Raw genomic sequence first — 18,896 nt, 5'->3', positions numbered from 1 at the left:
TAAAAAATTTTGAAACCCACCACTGGTCCATTTATTGATGAAGCAGAACCACCAAGCACGTGTGATTCTGGGTAGCTGACCACATGGAGTTGAGTGTGTGTGTGTGTGGGGGGGGTGCTTATAGCTTCTCTTGAGCTTTGCAGTTGAACTTTCTGTTCCTGTGCAAGAACATATATTCTATTGGCTGTTGACAAGACTCTCATGGTGCCATGTACAAATCCTAGGCGTTTCTCTGAGCTAAGCTTGGTTGGAATTTGGGTGATACAATGAAGGGGTTTGTTGGGCAATTCCTACTGTGCCTGAGGGCTAACCCTACCTTTGTTCAGACCTTGCTGCAGGGAGTAATGGATTACCAAATCTACATTTCTAAAGCTGGCCTCGGTTTAGTATCTGCTTGGGGGTAGGGAGCCAAGGCTCTGAGGTTCTGTCTCCATTAAGATTTTTATTTCTCTTTTAGGGGAAATATTTTATCCTGCCTTTTTTTTTAGCGAAGGGGGGATACCATACTTTGCAATAGAAATCCTCAAAACTATGTTTATTCCATGGGTGGGTTCTAAATTTTTTTACTACTGGTTCTGTGGGCGTGGCTTGATGGTCATGTGACAATTATTTAGGATTTAGCAGAGGTATTGGTCTACCAGGCTTTTAACTGCTTGCAGAGCTGTACCGATATACCCATTTATTTTTGCAGGCACTGATCTACTGATCTACTCATGTATTTTTGCAGGCACTGGTCTACTCATTTGTTTTCTTTTAACACTGATCAGCTGTAGGGCGGCCCTTTGAAGTCCCACGGCAAGAGTTTAAACATTTTTTTTCCCTCTAGCCGTCAGCTGGGACTCAGGAGGCAGCAATAGATTGGGGGTGGGGCCAAATAAAAGGTAAGAATAACGCGGGGTGGGGGGGTGGGGCGGGCAGAACCGGTTCAGTGATGTCATATCATCACCGCTACCGGCTCGGCGGAACCGGGAGGAACCCACCACTGGTTCATTCCCCTTTATTCGTTTTAAAACTCAACTACAGCTTCAGGGTCTCATAAATGCATAGACAAGCAGGTTGTTTTCTGAATACTGAATTATAGATCAATGCTTCATATGTATTTCAAAACTGAAGTAACAATTGTCTTCAAGTGGCTTTTCCAGGCTGGTTTAAACATTAAGATTTAAAAAAACAACAACCCCCACCCCCACCCAAAAAAACCTTGAGTGGTGAGTCAGTCAGCAGATCACACAGATCTTGGTTAAAGGTCACTTCTCCTTTCTCTGGCTTTCAGCCCTCTTTTACTCAGTGGACATATACCATTTCTGTTTTTGTGAAGACCTTTCACCTACTTCTAGAAAACATAATGATGCAAATATGATTAAATTAGCAGCGTACACAGGATTACATGTTGCCATGGAGGTATCGGTTGACATATGAGGTTGGGTTAATTAGCTGCTAAATGGAATATTCCACTACGCTCAGAATTTATGGCTCTGCTAAAAAAAAATTAAAGAAGCTCTCCTATTGAGTGTTAAGAGAGGGGTTTGCCATTATCTTCTTCCAAGATAGTTTTTAAACTATCTAACAGCCCAGCATTCCCATGTGGACCAATCAGGTTCAGCCTTGCTTTGCTTCCCAGATCATGCAAAATCAGCCTGGAGCTGCCCCACCGACAGCTTTGATATGTAAAATATTTCCTCTATAATTCAGAGCCATTATTTTGCTTTTCTATGTTTGTGTATATCTTATTTTATACCGGTAGCCCTCAACTTAGAACCATTCATTTAGTGACCTTGTGAAGTTACAACAGCACTGAAAAAAGTGACTTAGTTTTTCACACTTCCAACTGTTGCAGCGTTCCCATAGTCATGGGATCAAAATTTGGTTGCTTGGCAACTGGCATGTATTTATGACGGTTGCATTGTCCTGGAGTCATGTGATCACTGTTTGTAACCTTTCCAGCTGGCTTCCAATAAACAAAGTCAATGCGGGAAGCCAGTTTCGCTTACTGCCTGCATGGTTCACTTAACAATTGCAGTGATCCATTTAACAACTATGGCAAAAAAAGTTCACACAATGAGATTAAATTCATTTAACAACTGCCCTGCTTAGCAATGGAAAATTTGGACTCAATTGTGGTCATAAGTCAAAAACTAACTGTAAGCCTTTTAAAAATCTGTTTTAAAAAGCATCTTTTTTCGTTCTGATTTTTAAAAAATGTTCTTTATTGCTTTTATCGTGATATTATACTTTTGGAATTGTAAGCCGCCCAGAGTCATTGATGGGCGTCTATAGAAATTGAATGAATAAATAAATGAACGTTACAAAATCAGAACATAGCAACTGAACTGAATCAGAAAATACAATGTACCATCATGTCAGGGATGCTCAGCTGACCTTCTTAATATCAGGTTTGCATATATTTATTTTATTTATTTATTTATTTAAATTTGATTTATATGCCGCTCTTCTCCGGAGACTCAGGGCGGCTTACAATGCGTTAAGCAATAGCCTTCATACTTTTGTATATTTTATACAAAGTCAGCTTATTGCCCCCACAATCTGGGTCCTCCTTTAACCTACCTTAGAAAGGATGGAAGGCTGAGTCAACCTTGAGCCTGGTGAGATTCGAACTTACAGTAATTGCAGACAGCTGGTGTTAATCACAATGCTTTTTAGTCTGCTGAGCCACCAGGCCCTTATGGTACTCATTTAGGCTACCCTTACTATCTGTGATGGAGTGTGTACCTGGAGAAGCAGTGGAGGGGAGACTTGGCAGCACAGAGCTTTCCCACAGTGGAGGCAATATATAGCAATAGCAAAAGCATTTAAACCTATATACTGCCCCATAGCACTTTACAGCACTCTTTGGGCAGTTTACAATGTAAGCATCATAATCATCATCATCATCATCATCATCATCATTATTATTATTATTATTATTATTATTATTATTTGCATATTGCCCCAAACAATCTGGGTCCTCATTTTACCAACCTTGGAAGGATGAAAGACCAAGTCAACTTTGCACCCCGTCAGGATCAAACTCCAGGCTGTGGACAGTTTGCCTACAATACTGCACTTTGACCACTGCACCACCATTCCACCAAAAAGCCCAATTTAAGAGACTGTGCAGACCCAAACTCGATGGGGAGGGAGGAAGAGGTTCACGGGAGCCACACCGTGTAATCTCTCAGGATTTATCTATTAGGGCTGAAGGCTATGGCTTTAGTTTGGCAAGATTCTGTCCATTGGGTATAAGCAAATAAAGCTAGAACTCGGTTGGATTTTGCTGTGTCATTACTGAGCTTGGACCTAACACTATATGCAAACGAATGCTGCATTCCTACTACAAGTTACGGCCTCAAACCCTGGAAACAAAGATACTACAGTTTGAATTGTCTGGTCATCTCTCATGATGTACCCTAAGGGAAGCTTAGCTTCTAATTTTAAATGAAACTGAAATGTCAGTTCCCATGAAGGAAGAAAGGGGAAAAAAACCCTGTTTGTTGCAGCACTGGTTCTTGGGTAAAAAGGTCATCCTTAGGTCTTCCTTGCCCAATTTTCAGAGAAAACAACTGGTTCCATAAACTAATCTATTGCAGCACAGTTCAACTTGGTTTTTCGTTGCTTTGACTCCTCTTTTTTTCTGTTAAGTAGGGTATAGACGAAGGCCCTGAAGGACTGAAACTCATCACGGACATCATCCGAGAGAAACTGAAGATAGATATGAGCGTGCTCATGGGTGCCAACATTGCCAATGAAGTGGCAAATGAAATGTTCTGTGAAACTACCATCGGTAATTGACTCATAAATTATTGGTCTGTCACGCTAGGGAAATAAATCCACTACTAGCAGATGGAGTCAGCCAGCTTCTTTTTATAACCGATCATATCATGGATAATAGTCATAGATTTTTATCAGCCAAGATTTTGTGTCCTTTTCTTTGTATGCTATTGCAGCATTTCTCACACCCTCTCGTTCATCTTTTAAATTTGCATCCTGATTTTTACACAGAAAGTCCAAGGCAGTGGATGTGGTTCCTTCCTACAATCCCCCAGCCTGGCTGGGAGACAGTAATTGATCAATGTCACTAAGTAAAATTCATGGTCACATGACCCTGTCCTGAGTAATATCCGGCACTCTTAAATTAACTCTGGTTTGCTTAAACCTCAAGTTTATTCAACCCATTTTTCACGAACAACGGGAGGCACAGAATCACAAACTAAATAGCTTCTTTATTAAGCCAATCAGTGTATTGTAGGGATGCAGCTGGTCCATACTGCAAATCCAGATTTTCCTCATGGTCCCTGTGGCACACTGAACTAGTTTTAATCTACTCTCCCACCATATAGCAACTACTGTAAAAACCAGCCAATCTCTTTTATTTTCTTCTAGGACAGAGATGGCTAACCTTTTTACCATTGTGTGCCAAAAGCATGGGGAGCATGGGCATGTGAGCATGTGCCCAAGCCCACATCCATAATTCAATGCGCCCTGCCCTCCCATGCATGCTTCCCCCACGCTCCCCCGCTTTTGGCATGCAATGGCATGGTGGGCCCAGTAGGCCCGTTTTTTTGCCCTCCCCAGGCTCCAGAAGCTTTCTTGGAGTCTGGGGAGGGCGAAAACGGCCTTCCTCACCGCCCCCCCGAGGCCCTCCGGAGACCAGAAACAGCCCATTTTCTGATTTCCGGTGGGACAGGAAGGCCCAAAAATCAGCTGGCCAGCGCACGTATGCACGCTGGAGCTGAGCTAGGGCAACACTCGCGTGCCCACCTATATAGCTCCGCGTGCCAACTGTGGCACGCGTGCCATAGGTTCGCCATCATGGTTTTAGGAGATACATCAAGTTGAAGTTTTTTCCCCCTTTAAGCAAATGCAGGAAGTTTATCCTTTAGGAAGCCTAGTCCTCTTGTGTTCTCACTATGATAGTTTCAGTAAATATGTCCTTCTCCCCCCACCCCACCCCATCCCACCCTGCCTTCCCTCAGGAGTGCTGCCATAAGACACCACACAACTCTTCTGTATTCATTTAGGGGCCGGTATTAAAAGAAAAAAAAATTAGTTCATATATTGCTTGAAATACAGATAGTCCTCAACTTATGACCACAATTGAGCCCAAAATTTATGTTGGTAAGTGAGTCATTTGTTAAGTGAGTTTTGCCCCATTTTACTTTTCTTGCCACATTTGTTAAGCGAATCATTAAATCATTAAGTGAATCATTAAATTAGTAACACAGTTGTTAAGTGAATGTTTTCCTCATTGCTTGTCAGAAGGTCGCAAAAGGAGATCACATGACCCCAGGACATTGCAACTGTCATAAATATCAGTCAGTTGCCAAGAATCTGAATATTGATCACGTGACCGTGGGGATGTTGCAACGGTCTGAAAAATAATCATAAGTCACTTTTTTCAGTGCCATTGTTAACTTCGAATGGTTCGAATGAACTGTTGTAAATCGAGGACTAACTGTAGATTCTTTTCAGGAAGCTTGAGATAAAATCAATGCAATCAGAAGGAAAACATGCATATGTGTTTTATTTTTAAAGAATCATAATTAGTATCCTTCATTATCCCATGGTATAATTATTTTACCTGTATTTATTTTTTTATATTAACATTTCACCACAGTTCACAACTGACTTTGCCATTTTACTATTAAGAATATAATATAATCTTGCTTTTCTCAGAAAATCTATTTCTATTTCATATTTATTTCACTGTCTTTTGATCAACTTGGAATATTTCACCCGATAGTTACTTTTCACAGGAAAAGTGTCTCCGTTTTAAACATCTTCTGTTTATTTTTATTTATTGGTTCGATTATTATTTATTTATTGGTTCGATTTATATGCCGCCCTTCTCCGGAGACTCAGGGCGGCTTACAATGCGTTAAGCAATAGTCTTCATATTTTTGACATAAAGATACAGACATTTAAAAGAAAAATCATACAGGAAATAATTTTATCCAGTCAAATGCTTTCTTCTATTGTCAGTTAAAATTCTAATGCATGTGCTTCTTTTCTTAGGTTCTAAAAATGCTAAAAATGGGAAGATCTTAAAAGAATTAATGCAAACACCAAATTTCAGAATTACTGTGGTGGATGACTGTGACACCGTGGAACTCTGTGGGGCCTTAAAGGTTTGTTATTCCAAGGAAGTAGTTGTGTTCATACAATATACCAGGGGTGTCAAACTTGATTTCATTGAGGGCCGCATCAGGGTTGTGTTTGACCTCAGGGGCCTGGGGTGGGCGTGGCCAAGGTGAGTGTAGCCAGCTCAACATCATTCGTGTTGGGGGTGTCTGTGGTGGCCTGAGCACTCTGCCAGTGAAAACGGGCTCCCAAGCTCCATTTTCAGCTGCGACGGCCTCCTGCAACCCTCTGCCAGGGAAAACGGAGCTCGGGAGAGTTGCACGCGGCTCTCGTGAGCTCCGTTTTAGCTGGCAGAGGCACAGCAGGCCTGTTTTTCGCTGTTTCCAGGGCGGCCCCACAGGGCAGATCTAAGCATGTGGGCCGGATCCAGCCCTTGAGTTTGACACCCCTGCGATATACTAAGCTATACTTAGTATACCTTAAATGTAACTTACTGAATAATACTCAAAGAGCTAGATATATGCAACAAATATATATTAAACCATCAGGCATGATTTATCTATCTCGCTGGCTAGGTTCACATAACACTCTGAGCTATAAACAAAGTCACCACATTTTAATATTTGTGTGAACCCCACCATAGTTAAGCCAAATGCAGGTCTTTAGACTGGGTTTTCTGCTTAGTTTTTAAAATGTGTCATAAAAGCTTTACATACTGATTTTTAATTGAGTTTATCACCAGTAAATAGAAACAGTATATCTTTACATTCTAAAGATTGATTAAATACACCAATGAGGTCTGTCTCAGGTCAGTAGCTCTAATATTAATGAAAGCTGTTCAACTATAGTTACTAATTGAGTATGCAAAGTGCATGCTTTTTTTTTAGCAATCATTTTTCATGATTTTCTGCTTTAGCATCTTAATCCCTTAATTCTGACTAATGAAGGTGGAGCAGAGGTCAAAGTTGTCCATTATTAATACAACTGACAGTTTGTGTTATCCAAGTAAAACTGATCTTGGGCATGTTTAGATCCAATTTGACAGTACATACTAAATTCAATCATAAAATGCAGGTAGTCCTCAATTTACAGTCACAACTGAGTCTAAAATTTTGATTGCTAAGCAAGACGGTTGTTAAATGAATTTGGCTTCCCCACTGACTTTGCTTGTCAGAAGGACACAAAAGATAATCACTTTTATAAGATAATCACAGATAATACTGACCCCAGGACAGTACAACCGTCATCAATACATGCCAGTTGCCAAGCATCTGAATTTTGATTACGTGACCATGACGATGCCTCAGCGGTCGTGTGAAAAGTGATCATGTCACTTTTTTTCACTGCTGTTGTAATTTGAAACAGTCAGTCAACAAATGGTTGTAAATCAAGGAGTACCTGTAATTCAAATTCAAATTAAAGTGCACTGAAGGTGGCACCTAGGAATGGAATATTATTTTTATCTCATTCAGGGGTGGGTTCTACTTATCCTTACTACCGGTTTGCATTGTGCCCGCATTTGTTTATTTTAGAATATTTTTATTATTTTTCAAAAAATCTGTTATTTTTATGTTTTTCTCTTTGTCCTATGCAATCTTCTGCAACAGAATTATTACTACATAACAGCCATATATTTTTAGCACTAATTACAGTTACTAATGAGAACAGTTTAAGATGTAGTTTATTCAGCCATAGTTTGTTTTTGCTAGCTGGGTTTGTTATGTATTAAACTATAAAACATAATTAACATCTGGATTAGCCTGACGGCCTAGTGGATGGTACAAAGTGGTAGTTATGGGTCTTGTGTGGGAGAACCCAAGATTTGAAGGTGCTCTCTGAGCTTGCTTGTTTTCTTGCAGATGTTTCATTACCCAACTAGGTAACATAATCAATGCTAGTAAAGAGTGGGGTTTGCTCTTTGTTATTAGAACTCAAGATTATCTAATGTTTTAAACTGATGACTTCTTTTTTCCTCTCTTCTTCCTCATTTTTCCATTGGACTTTAGAACATTGTGGCTGTTGGAGCTGGTTTCTGTGATGGGTTGGGCTTTGGAGACAATACCAAGGCAGCTGTGATTCGCCTGGGCTTGATGGAAATGATTGCCTTTGCTAAAATCTTCTGCAAGGGCACAGTCTCGATAAATACATTTTTGGAAAGCTGTGGGGTTGCAGATCTGATTACCACATGCTACGGGGGACGTAACAGGAAGGTGGCTGAAGCATTTGCACGTGGTGGAAAAGTAAGGACATGTTTTACTATATTCCCTTCATGAAGTTGGCTGCATTTTTAAGATAAAACTACATAGACTAGTAGAGCACAATTTATGGGAAGTAGCCAGAGATGCTGCTGGCTGAGAGGGGGAGGGCCAACATGTTTTTGATTTGACATGCCTGATAATATCCTGTATATATTACTACAACTCTCATGTCTGTAACCTTTAACTGGACAAAATAGTTCATCATGGGACAAAACATTTTCAACCGAGGTACCTCAAGTGGGCTAACTTAGAAAGCATCCAAACTCTGGGATCCATGACTCCCACGGAATTGACATTTGGCAAATTTTATAAACCATTTAATGACCTAAAATGATCATAAAGCATTTTATGACCTAATAAAAATGTCATAAACCATTTCCTATGGTCAATGCCTGATGTTTGACTCGGCTATACAGTTCAACATGAACTACTTTGAAGGCAGATATATTTGTGAATATCTCCCTGAATTTTTAAGGGAGATATTAATTTTTAATTAAGAAGTTTTCAAGTACAGGTAGCCTCCACAGTCCTGTGATTTCTCGAAAGTCAGCCCTTATAATTGAAAAAAGAAACCCTCATCTTTATAAGTTTGAATTGAGACTGCTTTCACACATTGCAAACACGGGGAGAATACATCACCTCTTAAGCAGATTCCCCATTATTCACTTATAGCAATAGCAATAGCGCTTAAGATTTATATACCGCTTCACAGTGCTTTACAGCCCTCCCTAAGCAGTTGTACAGAGTCAGCCTATTGCCCCCAACAATCTGGATCCTCATTTTACCCACCTCGGAAGGATGGAAGGCTGAGTCAACCTTGAGCCTGATGAGATTCGATCTGCCAAATTGCAGTCAGCCATCAGCCAGCAGTCAGCAGAAGTAGCCTGCAGTACTGCACTCTAACCACTGCGCCACTGTGACTCATCTCCTAGCGTCAGCTAATTATCTCTGAATCCATATTTCAAAAATGAAGATGGGCTTTATGTTGTTTTCAATACAGATTGAGTACTGTTAGAAGATACAGTAGGTGCCCGAGGATAAATCAGTTTTGTAAACCCAGCCAACTGGTTCATTCAATGGTTAAGGTGTGAATGCAGGTTTAGCGTCACATGTAGCTTAGCTCTAAATTATATCATTATAATAATACATTTCATAATTTTAAAACCATCAAGCTCAAGTAAGTTTAGAAATTGCTCCAAAATCCTGGTTATTAAGTTGTATTGGAAAACACAAAAGCAGGATAAAGGGTGCCCTTTCATTGCTAGAGCTTTAAGACGTTCAGATTTGTTCATCAGCTTATATAGAATTTAATGCCATTTCCTTTCATTCTAAAACAAGCAATTCATACTTTGCCTATTTTAGACAATTGAACAGTTGGAAAAAGAAATGTTGAATGGACAGAAGCTACAAGGACCTCAAACATCAGCTGAAGTCTATAAGATCCTGAAGCAGAAGAATTTGGTTGACAAGTAAGTAGTTTGTTTTTAGATAGTAAATACACCTGTGAGCAGCCATGGGTCATTCAGAACATTTTAACTATAATCCTGGGGGTTTTGTTATTTTTGTTGGCTGCAAAAATCCAGAGCAATATTTTCACTAGATAATAGTGAAGAATCAGATCTCTCTCTCTCCCTCTTTGCTGCTCTCTAGTGGTCAGAATTTTTGCAATCCAGTTATACTAGTCCTAATTTTAGGCATGATATTATTATTATTTAATCTAAAATTTCCAGTGAATTGAGACTACAACTCAAGCTAATTCAACTTAATTTTTGTTGTTACCCTTATTGGTATAGCTACTTAGTTATACAATGTCCAATTATTATACACCCAACAATCATATTTGTACACCTATGTAAACAAAAAAATGCAAAGCTACTCACAAAGAGGACTTTTTTCCACTGTGCTAATTTTTCATTCTTTTTTTAAGAAGTGGGAAATTATATTCAGATATTTAATTCCATACCTGTGGTATAAAACAATTACTTTCAAAAGATGGAACATCTCTAAATGTTTTAATTTGGTTTCCATTTCCATGTGATTACAGTACATCATGATCATACTGCAGGTAAATTGATAATTCAAGTTTCTCCACAGAAAGGAATTTAGGACATCAGTCTTTTTAGTGTTTTCCCATTTTATTAATATATTTTCTCATTATCAATCATCTCTTAGTCTTTCTAAAATTCCATCGTTTATTAATTTTTTTGGTCAGTCTTTTATCTCTCTCTTGGAATCTTGTATCTCTTTTTAATTTTTTTGTGTCTACTAAACTTTCCCTTCTGGGTGCCTTTTGCCTCTTTCTGCTGCATTTTTTGAATACCCATCCACAAAACTTCCTTTTGTTTTTGACGTCAGTCTTTTTAGATGACCATTCATTGTGAAGGACAGTTTGTTGAGGGTAAAACTGCCCTCTGCAAAGTGGTGCAACGGACCAGACAGCGAATAGATATGTTGCTTAGCAAAACACACAGATACTCACAGACTCTGAACGTTTAAAGAAAAATAAACAGTCTTTATTTGTAGTAAAAAAACCAAACTTGGCTTTTCAAAACAAAGATAACACTTCTTCAAATAATCACGGTTCAACACAAAAACATAGTTTGCTTACAATTCCAGTTCTCTTCAGTAACACAGACACAGTTCCTTTCAGCAGTTCAACTTCTAATAGCAGGAGCAGAAGTGAATGAACTTCCTGCCTTCTTTTATGTCTGCTTAGCACAGCCAATTAGTCATCTTGTAGCACTTAAAGTTACAGAACATAGTTTTCTATACATTACCTACCCAACCGTAGGATAAGCATCCAACAGAGTTAATTAATTAATTTATTTATTATATTTATTATATTTCTATACCGCCTTTCTCCCGTAGGACTCAAGGCGGTGTACAGTCAAGAAAAATATAGACACACAAACATCATAAAATTGCTAATTAAAATTATTACTTAGTTTTGTCAATTAAATAAAACCCAGAATTAGATAACATTTAAAAAATCATTCACATGTTCGTATGTTTAGCCCCGCCTGTTGGAACATCAGGGTCTTGAGGGCACGGCGGAAAGCACGGAGATCAGGGATATTCCGTATCTCCAGAGGCAGTTCATTCCAAAGGGTTGGAGCCCCCACAGAGAAGGCCCTCCCCCTGGGAGTCGCCAGTCGACATAATTTGACTGACGGTACCCTGAGTAATCCCTCCCTGTGAGAACGAACTGGTCGGTGGGAGGCTATTGGTGGCAAAAGACGGTCTCGTAGGTACCCAGGTCCTAAGCCATGGAGCGCTTTAAAGGTGATAACTAACACCTTGAATAACTAACAATTGAAATTTTAAATTGATTATAGCAATTTGTAAACAAAACTTGTGAAACAGTTTGATTTATACAATTTGTGCCCTTTATTTCTAACCAAACTGCTATCACTATCCTTGAGAAATCAAATGTACGAATCTCAAGATCAAATTTCCCAAGTTATCTAACAATCTAGTACAGTAGTCACCAACCAGTGGTCTGTGGACTACTGGTGGTCCATGAGAAAATTTTGGTGATCTGCAGAAAAATTATTTGCATTTTTTATTTTGCACTAAATACTATTTATCTTTTTTAAAAAATCATATTAGTGGTCCGCGGGATTTAAAATTATGAATTTAGTGGTTCCTGAGGTCCAAAAGGTTCGTGACCCCTGATCTAGTACGAACTAGATTGTTAGATAGATAACTTGGGAAATTTGATCTTAAGATTCCGAACTAGATTGTTAGATAGATACCATAGATAACTTGGGAAACAGGGATTGACTGTTTCTTCCTATAGATTTTTTTCATGCTTGCAACCAATACATATCCAACCATCTGTGGCAGCTCGCAAAGTTTTTATTCTAAGGATTTCCTCTTAGACAGACCAGATTTCCTCAGGTGACACTATACACTTTAGGGCAGTCTTTCTCAACTGTAGCAACTTTAAGATGTCTGGACTTCAATTCCCAGAATTCTGGCAGGAGAATTCTGGGAATCAAAAGTCCAAAGTTGCTAAATTTGAGAAACACTGTTTTAGGGATAATTAAGCAGCTGCTCCAAATCACAAGACAATGATGGGGTTTTGGTTCATATTTATTATGAATGAAGTGATAGCTTCATTATGTCTAATGGAAGGACCTCCTAGGTGCAATCTGTGGCAACGACTGTGCATGCTTAAGAGCTATGAGATAACAGAAATCCAATAGTTAAACCTGCTGTATTCTATTATAGCAGACTGAGAGAAAAACTGTCTGGCTTCGCTATTCAGTGATAGATAGTAAATGTGACTCTCTTTAATAATGCTTCAATTATGTAGCTGTCGTAATCTAAATATTCTCTAGCGTTTTCATCATGCAACCAGTTCCATTATCAGTTTTAAGATCAAGACTGTGACATGTGAAAATAATCTTTATTACAGCCACTTCCAGGGTATTGAAAAATCTGAATGCTAAGGGCATCAAAGCTAATCTGAGCAGTTGACCTTGGTCTTGTACATTTAGGCTAGCAAAAACATCCTACTGTTTTCCTCGTAATGCTTCTCTATGTATTCCTGTTGCTTTACAAAGAAGCAATTTTATCTTTTTTTGTTGATGTTCAAAGGCCCTCATCAGATTTATGTGTTAAGCAAACAGGAAATTTATTGTACTTATGCTACACTTATTCAAGAGTATATGGGACACAGATAAACGACCCAGGTGCCTGGTGGCCTCCAGTTATGTTGGATTATGAGGGTTATACATAGGTCAGAGTATCTAGAGATCACAAAGTTCGCCTATAAAAATAAGTGTAACAAAATGCTAGTTAAAAGAAGATTGCTAGTTAAAAATTACCTTACTGATACCGATCCTTGTGTACACATCAGTGATTATACAGGGTACGAAACAACATACTGACTGAAGATTTACCTTCAACTGCATTTCTCCTAGGTTTCCACTATTCGTAAATATCTACCTAATCTGCTACCAAGGAAAGTCAGTCAAAGAGTTCATCACTTGCTTGCAAAAGCATCCGGAACATATGTAAGATCCAATGCTGCAACCTACCAGTATAGCCTGTCTCGACTCAAGATTTGTCACCCTGACATGGAAAATAAAGCCAGCAAGTAAGGTGTCTGTCAACTTGACAATGGAGAATTAAAGCAAGCGCGCAACATGCAAACAAACAAACAAACAAAGAAAAAGCCTCTGGTATTAACTTCATTGTGGTCTTAAGGGAAATTACTCTGTATTCCTTTTGAGTAACCATCTGCACCGAGTGTGAAGACAAAATGGTATTACGCATTTCGGCATTGACTTCAGGAACCAATTATAGAAGACTCTGAAGTGGGAATGTCATTTTCATCACTCATGTTCCATACAAAGCTGAAATTGCAGAAAACCAACCATCTAAGTATAGCTCTTGTGAGAATTGTTCAGACTTTTGTGCTGAACACCCAATAATTGCATAATTTGTATCAAGAGCCACATTTCTTAATTCAGATTGAGTGAAGTAGAATTTAAAATTAGACGTTTGTGGCCAAAGAAACAACTACACAACACGCCCTCCGTTACGACCGCTTATTCAGCAACCATTCAAAATTGTGTCAGTGGTACTTATATAACCAGACCTTGAAGTTCTGGCTATCCCAGCACCCCCATGATCACATGAATGCAATCTGGGTGCTTGGCAACTGGCTCGCACTTACAATGGTTGCAGCTTCCCATGGTCATGTATTCACAACCTGTGTCCTTCCCTGCTGGCTTCCTATAAGTAAAGCCAATGGGGAAGCTGGAAAGGAAGGTCAGCATTTCCTCTGGTAAATTGTTCCCAATCCCATCATTTTTTTCGCCCTCAAGGATTTGCTATTTCACAGTGTGTTTGTGTTGGGCCGTAGCAGCTGTCTTCACAACTGATAACAACCATCCTCTATCGGATGGCCATGCTTGTGCTGCAGCAGTCACTCACCCACCAGCCACTTGTTTAAGTTCTTGAATTTACTTGTGGGAAACTGACAGTAAGTCACAAGGAGGTCCTTACAATTCTCGCTTAATGAGGGCAATGGGACTGTTGGGATTGCTGTTGCTAAGTGATGCACTCATGTGACATTGTGCTTTAGGGACTGCATTGCTTGGGAAATTCCAGCCTCAATTACCTTTGTTAACTGAGGACTATCTGTAGTTGGTTAAACTGCATATGTGATGTTGATGGCTAAACTCACAGTGCCATAATACAGTTTGTTGGCTAGCTTATACTCTTTGAAACCAGCTGTGTCTTCCTTGACAAAGCATGTTTAAGCAAATAAGTGCTCATAATCTATGACTTCAGCTTGCTACACAACATACCAATCTGTTGATACTACTCTAGTCATCTCAACTCATCAATTTCATTTCTATGTGTGTCTTAGGGAGCAGTTATTCTGACATCTCCGGGTAATTTCAACTGGACTTAGCGATAAGAGGGGTGCAAAGCTGACAAGACAAGGTGTTCTATTTCTATTCCTTTTACTTTATATTCCAAAATTTCCAGCCACTGACTAGCTTGTTCTGCGCTTTTTAGCACCAGCCTTATTAAAACTCAACCTCTTTCCTCTGCCCATCTTAAACGTTCAGTATTTATATCAGGGGTGTCAAACTCGATTTCATTGAGGGCCACATCAGGGTTTGACCCCAGGAGGCCACGGTGGGTGTGGCCAGCTGGACATCACTTGTGTCAGGGGCGAAATCCCAAGCTCCGTTTTTGGCTTTGACAACTTCCTGCAACCCTCTGCCAGCGAAAATGGAGCTTGGGGGGAATGCCCACAGCCCTCCCAAGCTTCATTTTCACTGGCAGAGGCACCACGGGCCAGTCCTTTGCTGTTTACAGGGCGGCCCCGAGGGCCAGATCTAAGCACCCGCAGGCTGGATCTGGCCCCCCGGGCCTTGAGTTTGACACCACTGTATTTATATCATGCCTTTTTTCTCTTTGTCCACTGTCTTAACTCATTTTTTTTTCTTTCATACACATTAACTTTTCCTCTTTAATATAACCCCCAAAGACTCTGCCAAATTCTGCTGAAAATATAAACCCGCAAAGGAAAATAGATACATCACACTAAGAGACAACAAGGCTTACAGCATTTTTAATTAGGATAAATTCCAATGAGGTTATTTAAAATATTATTCTGGATCATACAATTTTGATATCAGTATTTTTTTTTAATGTCATTTATCATTCTACGGTATTTTTTGAAAGCAGCTGTGAGCATCTTCCATATTTGTCGCAGTTTATAAACAAATGCGTAAGTAAATAAGAGAAAACATTAACACTTTTTAGAAATAAATTTCTTTAATCGACACAACAATGTTCCCATGATGAACAGTATACTAAAAGAACCTTCCACAAATTTTAACATATGCAATGGAAATATTTTGAACATCAAATAATTAACCAGCTTTTAAATCAACTCACAAATAAATAGAAAATAATTCTGTATTTACATCATGTAGCAAATATTAATTTCAATAATCTGAAACAAATTTCAGGTTGAGAAATGAGAATTACACATGTAAAAATTAACATTTGTATTTCAGAGCATCAAACTACACACATGTACAAAGTGAACTGACACACAGCGTTTTCCAGAAATTCAGGGAAATTAAAGAACATCAATAATGTTACATTTTATAGACATGGGGTTCATATAAAAGCAAAATTTCTGAATTGGTGAATCACTTCTTTGTTTTCCCAAAGATATAATTACAATAGCATGAAATGCTGAATTAAGGTTAAATTTAAGTTTGTTCAATTGAGTCCTTCCCACCGAAATGGTACCTATTTATCTACTAGCATTTGCATGCTTTTGAACTGCTAGATAGGCAGGAGCTGGGGTAAGTAATGGGAGCTCATCCTATCACATAGCATTCGGGTCTGGAACCCGGGCTGCCAGCTTTCCAGTTGACAAGCTCAGTGTCTTTAACTGCTAAGAACATCAAATAATAAAATATCCAGCATAATTATTAGTTTTAAAATCCTAAGTAGGCTGAAAGACTTGATGTGCTTGAAGCCAAAATAGGCAATTATTATTAAAAAGTTTACTTCTGTGTAGGAAGCCATTACTCTGACAAGATATTCAATTTATATAAACTAATTCCTTCTCTTTTTTTTCCTAAAAAAAAAAAAGAAGCAGCCATCTCTTATGCCTTTTAGACACAGCATTGGTTTCCAAATGATCTCATAACTGGTGACACTCTATGGCAGGGTTTGGAAAATTGTATTTCATGACTTTCAAACATTCTGTGACCGACCTGAAGGGGTTCCATGAGAAACCAAGGAGGGGGAAAATTCACGTTCACTTTTTGAGCAAAATTTACGGATATTTAAAAACAACAACACTACAGGTAGTCTTTGACTTACAACTGTTTGTTAAAGATAGTTCAAACTTACATCGGCCAGGGAAAAAGTGCTTTATAACTTCTATTTGCCCTTACGACCGTCATGCCATCCTTGCAGTCACGTGATTGCAGTTCAGGTGCTTGAAAATCAGCTCACATTTATGAATGCAGTATCTTGCAGTCACATGATTGGAATTCGTAACTTTTTTTGCTGGTTTCCAGCAAAAAAAGCATCCACTGGAAAAGCCAGATTCCCTGAGTGATGATTTGTTTAATGCCTATGGTAAAAATGTTCATAAATTTGGATCCAGTCACGTGACTCAATTTATGACTGCCGCGACTTACAATGGAAATTCCAGTCCCAACTGTGGTCATAAATTGAGGACTACCTGTAACAGATCATGTAGCTGAAAATGTTTGAAAACTCTTGTATTTAAAAAAAGACTGCTTAAAAGCAAGTCTGTTATCTGAGATAGTGTCAACATTTATTTTCTGCACTGATTAAAGACTGTATGAAGGCTCATTGGTTTGCTGGAGTATTTCCTACTAACACTGGAAAGTGATTTAACTTTGCGATTGGATCATTAACTGCTATCATGTTCTCACTCATACAAAGAATCTCATCTTAAAGCAACCACACGTCTGTATCGTACAATGTATTGATATACCGATGTTTACATACAAGAGTAAAACAGTCAAAATCTCTTTAAACGTTGTGTGCTGTCACATCATACTTTCTTCTTCCTAGCCATTTCTCAAAAGGATCAGCAAGAATCCAGCAACAAATTAATCATTTCTCAGTCAAGAATGCCATGGCATTATTTTCACAGCAACATTACATCAACAGAGATATAAATACTTACAAAACCAAAAAATAAACAAACCCTACTGCAGTGCAATTTTTTTTTACTTCAAGACAGACAGGGAAAAAAGGTTCAAGTATTTAAAACATCCTTACAAGATGCCATTTACGTTTTACATTGCACATATAAAAATAGTTTGTCTTCCTTATTTTTATAGATCTGTTTCACACTAATATTTGAGCTGTATAACCATTTGGATTAGAAAATGAACTCCTATTCCTCATTCGAAGTATACACATTTCTCAAACCTAATATTTTATTGCTATTCTTGTGACTTCCATCCCACCGTCCTTCCCCTTTATTTAAGGCTAATACAGGGTGTGTAATATAAGCAAATTCTGTCACACATTCTTCAGTCAGCCTTTGCATGTTGTGGAGCAGCGGTCCCTAACCTTTCTGGCTTGGCGGCCTGGCTGGGGTGGTGGGGGGAAGGGGATGGTTTGTATGAGCAGTAGGGGCACACATGCAGCTCCATTTGTGCAAGCAGTGGGCACATGTGCCTGCCGCTCCCGCAAATGGAGCTTCGCCTATGAGCGCCTGCCGCTTGTGCAAGTGGAGCTACATGTGCGCACACGCTTGGCCACCGCTTGTGCGGCCTGGTTCTGAATCGGCTGTGCCCCACTAGTGGGCCACAGCCCGGGGGTTGGGAACCCCTGTTCTGGAGAGAAGCCACTTAATTTTCACCATTTTCTTTCTAAAAATAAGGACTACTGTAGAAAAAATGTTATCCAACAGGCACTGTTATAGATTTTCCTTTAGGAGCAACTATACTCTGGTTTGAGAGAAGAGTTCTTAGGATGGATCCCATCTAAGATTCTTATTTAGTCCCATAGTCTAGCCTGCTTCTACTGGAACATTTCACAAGAATCTTTAGAAGCATTCCTAGTCACCATCTCTATTAGTCACAGCTTTCAGTGAATATGAATCACCATTAAAACTACATAACATTTGCTTCCCAATCTGAAAACAGCATCAACCAGTTAAAAGAGAATACCACAACTTGGTCCTTGAACATTGTTCATTTTCCAAGGAATTGGATTATAAAAGTTATTCACTAAATTTTTATATAATGTGCAGTTTTCTGTGACACAGTAATTAATCTGTGCCCTGTAAACAGTATATATACGTTCCAATAGAAGAGAATATATGTAATCAGGGTTGAATTGTGGAGTCCTTGGTGCTCTCTGTGCTTGGTTGTTTCTTTGCAGTTGTTTCATTACCTGATTACGTACCATCATCTGTGCTAGTGAGTGTGGGGTTTGCTCCTTGTTTATACACAATTTATGTGTAAGAAAGGTAAGAGCCACTATGTAGGACAGACAGGTAAAAAACTAGCAGAGCACATC

General features: G+C 39.0%; 1 protein-coding gene across 1 annotated transcript in view; it reads left to right on the top strand.

Annotated features, from left to right (window-relative positions):
* The window catches only part of GPD1L (glycerol-3-phosphate dehydrogenase 1 like), a 34,394-nt gene extending 17,038 nt beyond the window's left edge, over window positions 1–17,356 (top strand). The window contains exons 4-8 of the mRNA XM_070948993.1: window positions 3,643–3,781; window positions 6,013–6,125; window positions 8,085–8,318; window positions 9,699–9,805; window positions 13,265–17,356. Of these exons, the coding sequence (XP_070805094.1) occupies window positions 3,643–3,781; window positions 6,013–6,125; window positions 8,085–8,318; window positions 9,699–9,805; window positions 13,265–13,361 (690 nt within the window). The 3' untranslated portion in view covers window positions 13,362–17,356. The remainder of the gene's footprint in view (window positions 1–3,642; window positions 3,782–6,012; window positions 6,126–8,084; window positions 8,319–9,698; window positions 9,806–13,264) is intronic.
* The last annotated feature ends 1,540 nt before the right edge of the window (window positions 17,357–18,896 follow it).

The sequence above is a fragment of the Pituophis catenifer genome, unplaced genomic scaffold, assembly GCF_029215685.1.
Source record: "Pituophis catenifer annectens isolate HBS135680 unplaced genomic scaffold, rPitCat1.0.hap2 SCAF_1, whole genome shotgun sequence".
Lineage (NCBI taxonomy): Eukaryota > Metazoa > Chordata > Lepidosauria > Squamata > Colubridae > Pituophis > Pituophis catenifer.
The sequence above is the reverse complement of the archived record's forward strand: the minus strand, read 5'-3'. Positions and strand labels throughout refer to the sequence as shown.